The sequence below is a fragment of the Cricetulus griseus genome (genome assembly GCF_003668045.3).
Source record: "Cricetulus griseus strain 17A/GY chromosome 1 unlocalized genomic scaffold, alternate assembly CriGri-PICRH-1.0 chr1_0, whole genome shotgun sequence".
In the NCBI taxonomy this organism is placed as follows: domain Eukaryota; kingdom Metazoa; phylum Chordata; class Mammalia; order Rodentia; family Cricetidae; genus Cricetulus; species Cricetulus griseus.
In genome coordinates, this window is record NW_023276806.1 from 247,074,025 (window position 1) to 247,086,245 (window position 12,221).

General features: G+C 52.4%; 1 protein-coding gene across 1 annotated transcript; it reads left to right on the forward strand.

Annotated features, from left to right (window-relative positions):
- Positions 1-875: 875 nt before the first annotated feature.
- Klf2 (Kruppel like factor 2) lies at positions 876-3,366 on the forward strand. Its single transcript, XM_027394892.2, has 3 exons — positions 876-1,133; positions 1,505-2,321; positions 2,760-3,366. The coding sequence occupies exons 1-3, from the start codon at positions 1,062-1,064 to the stop codon at positions 2,933-2,935; spliced, it is 1,065 nt and encodes a 354-aa protein (XP_027250693.1). The 5' UTR covers positions 876-1,061; the 3' UTR covers positions 2,936-3,366.
- The last annotated feature ends 8,855 nt before the right edge of the window (positions 3,367-12,221 follow it).

The following is a 12,221-nucleotide window of genomic DNA, read 5'->3' on the forward strand; positions in this document are numbered from 1 at the left end:
CTCACGCCTTTTAATCCCAGTACTCGGAAGGCTGAGGCAGGTCGATCTCTGTGACTTCGAAACCAGCCTGGTCTACAAGAGTGAGTTCCAGAACAGCCTCCAAAGCCACAGAGAAACCCTGTCTTGAAAAACAAAACAAAACAAAAAAGTTGTGCCCTGAAACGGCCCAGCTATTTATTATAACTTGTAATTACTACATTGCAACTTTTTTCTACGTTTGTGTGTATGTGTGTGCATGTGTGTCTGTGTGTAGGCATGTGTGCCATAGTGCACTGTGGAGGGCAGAGGTGACATATGGGGACTCTGCTCCTGAGGACAGGCTTGGAGTAAACACCGAGTTATCTTGCCTGCCCCAGTTTTTATTTATTTGAGACAGGGTCTCTTGTAGACCGGGCTGGCTTGAACCTAATGCTTGCAACCTCCAAAGTGTTGGGAGGATAGGGGAATACCACCATGCCATGCTTTTCTTTGTGTGTGTATGTGTGTGTGTCTGTCTGTCTGTCTTTGAAGGAAAGACACAGAGGGTCTATGTAGCCCTGGCTGGCCTTCAACTCCCCCTGTAGCCCAGACAGACCCCAAACTCTTCATTCTCCTGCCTCAGCTTCCAGAGTTAGCTTACACGCAAGGATTTCACAGAGCATCCCTCTGGTGAACACAGTGACCCCAGACTCCCTACGCATCGGTCCCGGTTTCCCGGGGCCTGAGGCTGGGGAGACACCGGGGAAGCCTTCTCACCCCGTGCTCCCCGCGGAGTCCCAGGTGCCACCCCCGCATTCTAGTCTTGCTGTTGTGCCGGGCGTGTTGACGCCGTCGTCATGGGGACGGACGGGGGCGGACCCCGGCCAAAGGGGGCGGGGCCTAGGGCGCACGGCCCGGGCTCCCGCAGTGGTGGTTGCTGCCGCCGCCGCCAGGCTTTTATACCGCGGCTAAATTTAGGCTGAGTCCGGAGCTCGTCCCCATCCGGGACGCGTTTCCGCCGCCGCCTCCCGGCCCGCCTCCCCCGTGCCGGCCGCGCCTATAAGGCCTGGGCGGGCCGGCCCGCGGCACACACAATTTTTGCCATGGCGCTCAGCGAGCCTATCCTGCCGTCCTTCGCCACCTTCGCCAGCCCGTGCGAGCGCGGCCTTCAGGAGGTGAGGGTGGTGGGGGACCAGGCCAACAGGATGTGGGCGCAGGGGCGCAGACGGGATGGCAAGCATCGGGAAGCAGATCCGCGGTGGGAGACCTTGGGCTGCGGGGAGTTAGACCTGCAGACTGTCGGGGGACAGAGGTGGGCTCGGGGACCGAGGACGCCCCCCGAGGGTGGCTCCCTGCGGGTGCGGATCGCCGGGCGCCTGGAGTCAGGTCCCGGACGCACAGGGGCCGAGGACGCGAGCGCGTGTAAGGGATGGGACACCGGGTGCAGACCGCTGGCGCCGGGGAGTTTCGTTAGATCCGGGTGTCCCGGGGAGCACGACAAGGTGGTGGCCCTGGGCTCACGTACGTCCCTGTCTGTCTCCCGCAGCGCTGGCCGCGCAGCGAGCCTGAGGCGGGCGGCACCGATGACGACCTCAACAGCGTGCTGGACTTCATCCTGTCCATGGGGCTGGACGGTCTGGGTGCCGAAAACCCTCCCGAGCCGCCGCCACAGCCCCCGCCGCCTGCGTTCTACTACCCGGAGCCGAGCGCCCCGCCGCCCTACGGCACCCCCGCGGCGGGCCTGGGAAACGACTTGCTGCGCCCGGAGCTGGACGCGCCCCCGGGGCCCGCGCTGCACGGCCGCTTCCTCCTCGCGCCCCCGGGGAGGCTGGTGAAGGCTGAGCCCCCCGAGGCGGACGGCGGCGGCTACGGCTGCGCGCCTGGCCTGACCCGCGGGCCGCGCGGCCTGAAGCTCGAGGGAGCCCCGGGAGCGGCAGGTGCATGCATGCGGGGCCCGTCCGTCCGTCCCCCACCGCCGCCCGACACGCCGCCGCTCAGCCCCGACGGCCCCACGCGCCTCCCGGCGCCGGCTCCCCGCCACCCGTTCCCGCCGCCCTTCGGCCCCGGCCCGGGCTTCGGCGGCCCCGCCCCCGCGCTGCACTACGGGCCGCCGGCTCCTGGTGCCTTCGGTCTCTTCGACGACGCGGCCGCCGCAGCGGCGGCCCTAGGCCTACCTCCCCCCGCCACCCGCGGCCTCCTCACGCCGCCCTCGTCCCCGCTGGAGCTGCTGGAGGCCAAGCCCAAGCGCGGTCGCCGCTCCTGGCCCCGCAAGCGCGCCGCCACGCACACTTGCAACTACGCCAACTGCGGCAAGACCTACACCAAGAGCTCCCACCTAAAGGCGCACCTGCGCACGCACACAGGTGGGTGGGCGCCTGGCCTCACTGGGCCGGGGGGGAGGGGAGCTGCGGCAGGGGGATAGCCGCGAGTGGAGGGCCGGGGCATGGCGTCCCCACAAGCCCTGGTCCTGGCCGGGGGGCGTGGCAAGTTAACGGTTTGGCTAGGGGAACTCAGGTCTCAAGACTTTGGGACTCGGATCGCCGGCCCTGCGTACTGACGCCGGCACAACGGCGACGGGCAGGAGGGTGAGGAATTCAGGGTGGGCCTGGTGTGCTCCGTAGTTGACCTCAGAATGTTAGGGACAGAGGCGCACCTGAGCCTGCTGGGGACACAGCCTCGAGCGAGCACGATTCTGCGTCTACATTGGATTGGGTGGCGATGGGAATGGAGAGGAGGGGGTGGTGCTGGGTGCCCGAATTAGGCTTTCGGGGAAACTGAAGCTGTCGCCCCCTCCCCCGCAGGTGAGAAGCCGTATCATTGCAACTGGGACGGCTGCGGCTGGAAGTTCGCGCGCTCGGACGAGCTAACCCGCCATTACCGCAAGCACACAGGCCACAGGCCCTTCCAGTGCCACTTGTGCGACCGTGCCTTCTCCAGGTCCGACCACCTGGCCCTGCATATGAAGCGACATATGTAGCCTGGGTAGACCCAACTACCCCATGCGCGGCCGTGGCGGGTCCCACGCGCCGGGCACGGTTCCTTTGCAAACTGACTGCTATTTATTGGACCCTGAGGATGGGCCGGGCAGTGTGGCCCACAGGACATTGACTCTGCCGCCAGTTCTGGCCCCCACCCTGACTAAAGGCCCCGGGGAAGAAGACAGGAGCCTGTGACGAATGTTTTCAAAATGGTGCAATAATTGACTTCTTTCCCTCGGGTCCCCACTAGAGGATCGAGGCTAGATGCCTTGTGAGAAATGGTCTTTGTACTGTCACGCGCGTCGTTTATGATTGTATATAAGTGGCAAATTGTATTACTTTAAGGGAGACGATGGCATCTTTGCCGCCTGCTTTGGTTTTGTAAGTCTTGGTGTCCTTTTTTAATTAAAAACTTGGTCTTTGGAAGAATCACCAGAGTGGTGTGGCTGGGGAGGGTGGGGGGGCTGAGGGTATGGATATGAAGCACCCCTGTGGCCAGGGTCGCCAGCTGCAGGCCCCAGCTGCCAGGACCCGTGGGCTCTCTCTAAATGTAAGCATGGTGTTTCAGGATTGGGCACTGGTTATTTTAAGGCAGCCACTTTGAACCATAATTTGCCCCCTTGTTCCGCAGAACTGGGAAAAGCACTGGCCCCACTGATGTGGCCATCTCTAAGCTGGGGGAGGGGAGAGAAAGAGGAAAATTAAAAACCTTTTCCTGGTAACTTCTGGGGTTTTAGCCAAATTTAGGGAGTATGCTGGCATCTCATTGCTTTTTTTAAACTTTTATTTTTGGAAGCAGGGCCTTAATAAGTAGCCCAGGCTGGCCGCAAACTCAGTTACCCTCCTCTGCCTCCCAAGTGCTGCGATTGATCTTTTTATAGGGGTTGGTGTTTTACTACATTTATTTTTGTTGTGGGGGGCGGTGTTGCTCTTTGTAGGTCAGGAGATTCATCTTAGGTCTTCAGGCTTAGCTGCATAAGTGCCCTGACCCAGCTGAGCTGGCTCTCTGTCCCCATTTGAGACTCAAGGTCTCACAGCTGAGAAAGTTTTGAACTAATGGCATGTGAGCATGGTGACATGTGACACCTGGCTTTGATTTTTGTTATTTTGGGACAGGCTGGAATGACATGTGCCTCATGCCCCGGGCAAGGCAGTGGTTTTTGTAGTCACCCACCTGTGTTGTCTTGGAGAACGTGAGGTCTGAGGTCGTCCTGCAATGCCTGTAGGCAGCCAGCCTAACCCTTTCATTATCAGGTGCCTCTGCCTGAAGACTCTGCTCAGGGCCCCAGTAACCATGGCTACTGACAATTGCCTAAGTTACTTCCAGAAAGTGAAAATAGCCCTTAGGCAGAGCCCAGTTTTAACACACTCTCACCCCAGTTGCAACAGAGAAGCAGGGATTTCCTCTCCATCCTCCCCCTCCCTGGGGCCACGCTGGCCCTGGAAACAGCTGACAACTCTTTGGTAATCTGTGAAAAGCAGAAATGGGGATGATAATATGATTCATATTTCGAGAGTGAATACTCAGGCTTACTTCCGTTGCAGAGGGAGGGTGGGTGAGCTCTCTGTGCCCTTTGTGGAACACTTATGCAAAACTTCTGAACCTCGCAGTGGCCCCTTAACCTGGGCACAAATTTGTTTTTTTGAGACAGGGTTTCTCAGTATAACAATCCTGGCTGTCCTGGACCTCACTTTGGAACTTGCTGATATCCACCTGCCTCTGCCTCCCTAGTTCTGGGAATAAAGGCTGGGGCAACCACTGCCTCTGCCTCCTTCATCTGGAGTTTTTGTTTTTGTTGGTTTGGTTGCTTTGCTGGGTGGAAAGTATTATCTTTGAACCACACCCTGAGCCCTTCACATGTAAATAGATAGGAGCACAGCCTTGTGGTCTTTCCTGAAGCCCTTTTTCTTGTTTATTTTTTTGGTCTCGGGTAGCCCAGGCTGGCCTCAAGTTTAGCACAGTGCTCTGACCCCAGCCTGGGGTAGAGCCGTTTCTCTTGTTCTTGTGAACACCTTCAGCTGTCACCTGCAGGGCTCTGAGGCCATAACGGCCCAGCTGAGAGAAGCCACAGGTGTTGTAGGACTCCTGCATGCTGCTGACATCAGTTGGAGGCTCCTCCAACAGTGGGATTGGGCAGTATGTGCCCCACAGGCACCCAGAAGCGTTCTGCCTCTCTTCTACCCCTCTCGGGGGGAAAATGTCAACTTGTGTCATGTGTGTTCTGGATGGCTGGCTCTGGATCTGGAGGAGCACCCAATGCTGGCTGGCATCTAAATGATACACAGGCAGCTCCTACGTACTGCAGAGATGCTCTTGGCCCCAACTTTGAGTCCCGCTGAGGCTGAACACCCTGTTCAGGGACCTGAAAAAAGGTGGCCCAATTTGGGAGCAATGTGACCCAGAGGGTATGAGGAAAACTTGTCACCATTCTTGGAAATTCTGGGAAGAGACAGGCATCTGACCATTTTCCTCCCTCCAGAAAAGCTACCCACAGCCTGGCTCATGTCCTTTCGTACTTTTGTTTTTGTTTGTTTGAGACAGGCGCTCTCTATGTAGCCCTGACTAGCCTGGAACTCAGAGAGAAACCCATCAGTGTCTCCAGAGGGCTGGGACTAAAGGCGTGTGCACCAAGCCGGGCCATCCATGGTCTTGTAGAAAATGTTAAATGTCAAAAGTTGGCAGACAGCTCCATGGATGAAGGCAATAAAGGCGATTGCTGCTAAGGCAGATCACCTGCATGCCATCCCTGGGACCCACAGGATCGCCAGAGAAAGCTGAGTTCTACAGTTGCCCTCTGGCCTCACACCTGCACCATGGCACTCCACATCCAAGTAAATAAAAATGTTAAATGTAATAAAACATTAACTATAAAAAACACCACATTCTATAACCCACCCCACCCAAACTTTCTTGTTTTGTCTGTGGAGGTGGCCCTGGTTCATGTCTGAATTGCTTTCACAAAGCTGTGAATATTGGTAAACAGTTTTCATCCCGTACCTTTCCCTGTCCTTCATGGCTGCACGATATTTCATTTAGATATCCTAGGAGTGCTCATGCAAACAGACGTTGGGGGTACAGTGGATTGCTTGTGTTCCTTCTATTATTCTCTAAGTAAAATAGCCGCACACATTATCTTTACAATGTGTTCTAAATCACGTTTGTGCACATGCTTGTGGAGGCCTGAGGTTCGTATCATCCCATCTCTCCTCCACCTACTCAAACCAAGAGTTCACAAATGTGGCTAGCCTGGCTGGCCAGCTTGCCTTGGGGATCCTGTCTCTGGTGGGACTGCAGGCATCCAAACACACCCATGGGTACCGGGCTTTGAACTGCTCTCTGCCTTCACCTCTGAGCAATCTGCCTAGCCTCCACTGCACTGATTTATAGCAAACATTTGAGAGCCCATGGGTTGCAAAACGGATAGAGGAGCCCTGCAAACCGACCCCTGTGAAGTCTAGAGCTGGACTTCAGATGGTCCCCAGGGCAGGGGAGATGGAATGGAGACTTTGAGAGGCTTTTGCCTCCAGCTGGGTGCAGTGAAAGGGGATGGAAGACTTTGAGTACCCACTGGGCATTTCCTGCCTTTATGGGGCCCTTTGGGGTGTTGTCAGAAGGGAGGGTCCCTGACTCAGCAAGGAGCCTATCAACTGCTGAGTCACCCCACAGCTCAGAGCTGGCTCACCAAGGCTCAGGTAGTGTGAGGCTCTGGTCCCCTGTGCCTGTCTGTGCAAGTGTGTCTTAATCTCAGCTTGATTGACAGGGGCCTATAGGTCATCTCTGGGACCTGAATACTGAGCAGAGCCCAGGTCCACTACCCGGTCCCTCACCAAGTCCCCACCCTGGTCCTCACCAGAAGGTGGCATCTCCTATCTCTTTGTGGTCATATGGGATGCTGAGGGTTGTAACAGAACGGATAGGAGTGGACCTGTCATGACTTGACAGAGTGTGCGGTGGCTGAAGCAGGAGGATTGCTGCAAGTTGAAGATGAGCCTGGGCTATCTCAAAACAACCAGAGAGCCAGATATGATGACAGGCACTTGTCCCAACACTTGGGAGGTAGCGGCAGGAAGATCAGTTCGGGGCCATCCCATCTACATAGAGGGGCCAAAGCCAGCTGTGTTTCTATTCTCCCCTCTCCTTTCTTTCTTTCTTTTGAGACAAGGTCTTGCTATGTAGCTCAGATTAGACTCAGACCCAGCTATCCTCTCTGAGCCTGCCATGCACTGACATGAGAGGCTTCTCCTTCTGTCCCCACTCATTCACTCAGCACTCAGCACTCAGCACTCGCTCACCAGGCCCCGTCCCCCTGTCCCCATCACTAACAATCAGGAGTGATTCATTATTTTCTCTGATGTAGATTGGTGCCGCCAGGAGCAGACCTGTCTCACTGTCATGAAAAGCCCTACGCTATTAAAATATTAAAATGCCATATTCAGGGACTGAAAGATGGCTCAGAAGTTAAGAGCACTGGCTGTTCTTCCCAAAGACCTGGGTTCAATTCCCAGCACCCACATGGCAACTCACACCTGTCTGTAACCTCAAGATGTGACACCCTCACAGAGACATACGTGCATACAAAACACCAATGCAAATGAAATAAAGATAAATTTTTAAAAATGCCATATTCTGTAGGTCTCTGAAGTGTTTGAAGACCATTTATTTAAAATGTCTCTGATTGACCTTGAAAATATACCTAACACGACTATAAGTTTGTTACAAATGACTAGCTACTAACATGTCTTTCTGTCTTTCTTTATTGTCCTAAATAGCTTCAAGGACTAGAACTTTACATTTTTTTGGGGGGGGGTTCAAAACAGTGTTTCTCTGTGGCTTTGGAGGCTGTCCTGGAACTCACTCAGTAGACCAGGCTGGCCTTAGACTCACAGATATCAACCTACCTCTGCCTCCCAAGGGCTGGGATTAAAGGCATGCACCACCAACGCCTGGCCTACATTAAATTTTTAAATCAGCTGCATATTTACAATACCTTAAACAAGAAATAAAAACATGTAATACATTATAACAAAAATAACTTTAAATTTGTATCAATATACAAAATATCAAGAACAGAAACATATATACAGTATAGCAAAAATAACCTTAGATTTGTATCAATATACAGAATCCATACCAATGAAAAATATTTGAGACTAGTAGTTGTTTTCTTAGTTTGAAAGTAGATATACCTGGTCTACAGAGTGAGTTCCAGGACAGCCTCCAAAGCTACTGAGAAACACTGTCTTGAAACGCCCCCCTGAAAAAAGAAAGTAGATACAATAATCAACCCCTTTTTATTATATCATTTCAACACTATATCCCCCTATTTTCTTCAAAAAGAGAGACATGAATCTAATCTCCTTTGCTTAGTTTTATTTTCTGACCATGGCCAATAACAATTTATAACCAATACCCCTAAACAATGACACCCATAACCCACCAAATGACCAAAAAACATCCACCCCATCTCTTGAGAATGTGAGTGTTGTGTTCTCCAGACTGCTTTCTGTTGTCTGGGGATGCTGAAATTTTTGAGGACCATGAGAAAATTAGGATAATGGTCAACTCCTGGCTAGACTAGTCTGTGAGGCTGGACCATCTCAGCCAGTAGCCTTGAGGCTGTTCTGGATGTAGAACTCTGAGAAAACTGCAACAGAGGTACTCTGAGAGGCTGGGTTACCTGAGCCACCCATTTTCATTGGTGTCTGGTCTCCTTGCTCTGAAAATGCACAAACTTTCAAAAGTACGATACATATCTGCATTAACACAACTATGGACTGTACATTATACATAAGCCAGCCAAAGATGATTTTTGCTTTATGTTTGAACAGATAAAATATACACTACCTGCCTTGTAGGTTTTCTAGGTTTATTTCTTTATGCCTGTAGCCAGGATTTTCAGGGAGATATCCCCAGGTCAAATCTGATCTCTATCAACCTTGAATGAATCCACAGCCTTTCATTTTCCGTGGAAACAAAAGCATAGCCTCCAACATAACACATCTTTTTGACTTCCATTTTGAAGTTAAGACATTTTTTAAATATATAAATTGGTTTAGTAGTTTTTATAATCCAATGTCACTCAGCAATTGTTTGCTCATCAGCAATCAAAAACTTTAAAGTCAATACAACACCATACAGGACCCAGACTCCCGTGTATTTTTCATCTCTACCTCTATGTAGCCTATTCTCTTTATATTATTTATAAACTCTTTTTCTATGACTGTCTATATCCATTTTCCTTTCTTTCTTAAGCCTATGAACATTTTTTTTTTCCGAGACCGGGTTTCTCTGTGCAGCTTTAGAGCCTATCCTGGCACTTGCTCTGGAGACCAGGCTGGCCTCGAACTCACAGAGATCCAACAGCCTCTGCCTCCCAAGTGCTGCAATTAAAGGCGTGCGCCACCAACGCCCAGCTAGCCTATGAACATTTTTAAACACACCGTAACCTGTTTAGATGTATTTTTCCATCTGCACCTGCTTTACTGCATATCAGTAACCTTTCTGTCTGCATAAGCAAAATCTTAAACCACCTCACAGATTGGCTCAGGGCACCCTGGCAGCTCAAGCCCACAGGCAGTAGCCAAGAGACATGTTTCTGTACTGTGGCCCTCATGAGAAACTGAGAGACTAGGAAGCTGTGTTCGGCTCTGTTTTTTGTGTGTTTGGAACTTTTTTTTTTTTTTCGAGACAGGGTTTCTCTGTGTAGCTTTGGAGCCTATCCTGGCACTCGCTCTGGAGACCAGGCTGGTCTCAAACTCACAGAGATCTGCCTGCCTCTGCCTCCCGAGTGCTGGGAATAAAGGTGTGCGCCACCAACGCCCGGCTTGTAGTCTGACATTTTTGTCAGTACTGACCGATCCCCGACAATGACAGAGACTTATTATTAACGATGAAAGCTTGGCCAATAGTTTGGGCTTGTTTCTAACCAGCTCTTACAACTTAAATTAACCCCTTACTATTCATCTATGTGTTGCCACGCGGCTTGTGGCTGTTGCCTCTCCTCCTGCCTGTCTTGCTTGTGTCTCGGCATCTCTGCCTTCTTCCTCATGGCATCCTTTCTAACCTGAAAATCTGCTTAGCTATTGGCCATTCAGCATTTACTATACCAATCCAAGTGACACATCTTCACAGTGTCCAAAGTTTATTCCACAACATGTGTGTGTGCATGCGTACATGTGTGTGTGCACTCACATGTGTGCAGGTGCCCTTGTAGGCCACAAGAGAGCATCAGATCCCCTGGACATGGAGTTCTAGACAGTTGTGGGCTGCTACGTGCGTACTGGGAGTCAAACCTGGATTCTCCGCAGGAGCAGCCAGTGCTATTAGTTGATGACCCATCTCTCTAGCTCCTGCTGGTTTTGAGACATGATCTCACTGTGTAAACCAGACAGGCCTGAAACTTGCCATCCTCCTACCCTCAGCTTCCTGAGTGCTAGGGTGGCAAGTATGCACCACCAGGCCTGGTCTCCCCTACATTTCCTTTGTTTGTTTTACCTCTCTCTGCACCCCTCTCTGTAGGTTTGGCTTCAAGCTCTTCTTCCCACAGAGCCCTCTTGCTGACCCACTCCCTCCCCTATGTGCTCTTGTGGGGGGACATCCAGCAGACATGCACTTTCCAGGAAAATCTACCAGCACAGGACAGGCCTCAGTTCCTGGGGCACTGAAATAAGACATCTGAGGCTCAGAGCGTTCCATAAAATACAAGAGTGCAATGAACATGTGACTCTGAGATCTCAGCCCCAGAGACACCAGCCAAAGGGATGTAGAAACCTATACATCCCAGCAGCCAGAACCACTACTCACCGGGACCATGGGCCCCGCCTCATTGGCTACCCTTGCAGGTGTAGTCTGAGCCTCCCAACCCCTGGTCTCCCAGTTCCGCCCCCTGGGCCCCAGGTCTGATGAGTAATGGCTCTTGATCTCTCACACCGGGACCTCCATCCAGTCTGTCAACATTTACTGAGTGTGAGCCACACAGTGAGTCCTACAGTCTCTGTCTTCCAGGGGTCTCCCCATTCACCGTAGAGCAGTGATCTGTGCTTCCTGGGATAGAGTGTTAGAAGAGATGACTGTTCATGGTGCTTGTGGGAGGAGGTTAGCCCAAGACAAAGGAGGTTATTCCAAGACAAAGGAATCAGCCAGGGCTGCAGAAGTGGGCAGCACTAGGGAGCCATGGAGGGATCAGGGTAGAGGGCCGAAAACGCAGTCCCCCTACTCACTCTGACCACGCCCTCACAAGCCCTCAGGTACTCTTGTAGCCAGCCCCTAAGAAGGCGTGGCTACAGCTTCCCCTACAGTGTGTTAGAAGAGATGACTGTTTGTTCATGGTGCTTGTGGGAGGAGGTTAGCCCAAGACAAAGGAGGTTATTCCAAGACAAAGGAATCAGCCAGGGCTGCAGAAGTGGGCAGCACTAGGGAGCCATGGAGGGATCAGGGTAGAGGGCGGCCATGAGCGTGGTGTCCAGTGACAGGGTTCCTCTGCAATGACCTTTAGCTGGGAGGGGCCCCTCTTTTCCTTCTGACCCATCGCACCCTTCCCTTTGTGTATCAAAGGGTCATATACTCTAGATTTTTTTGAGAAGACCCTGTTGGTTCTGAATTGGGACTCCATGGGTAAATACTAGACCAGTTCATGCCACTACAAGCAGCTACCTTCACAACTGTGCAAAGAATCTTGAAACTGGGGAAGAGATAACTAGAAATGAGACGGCAAAAATCCATGCACCCTCTCCAGCTTGCACCTGTGGAAGCTTTTCTTTTCTTTCTTTCTTTCCTTTTTTATAGTACTGGGGATGAAACCTAGGATATCACTCAAGCTAGGCAGGGCTTCACCCCTGAGCCATGTCCCCAGCCCCTCACTGGGGAATTCTAGGCAGGGGCTCCACCATGACAGGGTTTCCTGGTAGCTTTGGAACCTGTCCTGGAACTCTGCTGTAGACCAGGCTGGCCTTGAACTCACAGGCTGGTCTCTGCCTCCACGGTGCTGTGATTAAAGGCATGTGATACCACTGCCCAGCTCTTTTTTTTTTTTTTTTCCCGAGACAGGGTTTCTCTGTGTAGCTTTGGAGCCTATCCTGGCACTCGCTCTGGAGACCAGGCTGGCCTCGAACTCACAGAGATCGGCCTGTCTCTGCTTCCCGAGTGCTGGGACTAAAGGCATATGCCACTACCCAGCTTGCCTTTCTTTCTTATTGTGGTTAAAAAACCCATAACACAAAACCTGCCACCTTTTTACTCTTGTGGTGCTGATGAGGTACCCAGGCTTCGGAACCTCCTCAGCCAGG

Excerpts from the sequence above, each read along its gene's own strand:
- Klf2 (XM_027394892.2), top strand. The coding sequence starts at position 1,062 with ATGGCGCTCAGCGAGCCTATCCTGCCGTCCTTCGCCACCTTCGCCAGC. Across the intron at positions 1,134-1,504 it reads GCGAGCGCGGCCTTCAGGAG|CGCTGGCCGCGCAGCGAGCC; the intron begins GTGAGGGTGGTG and ends TGTCTCCCGCAG. Across the intron at positions 2,322-2,759 it reads GCACCTGCGCACGCACACAG|GTGAGAAGCCGTATCATTGC; the intron begins GTGGGTGGGCGC and ends CCTCCCCCGCAG.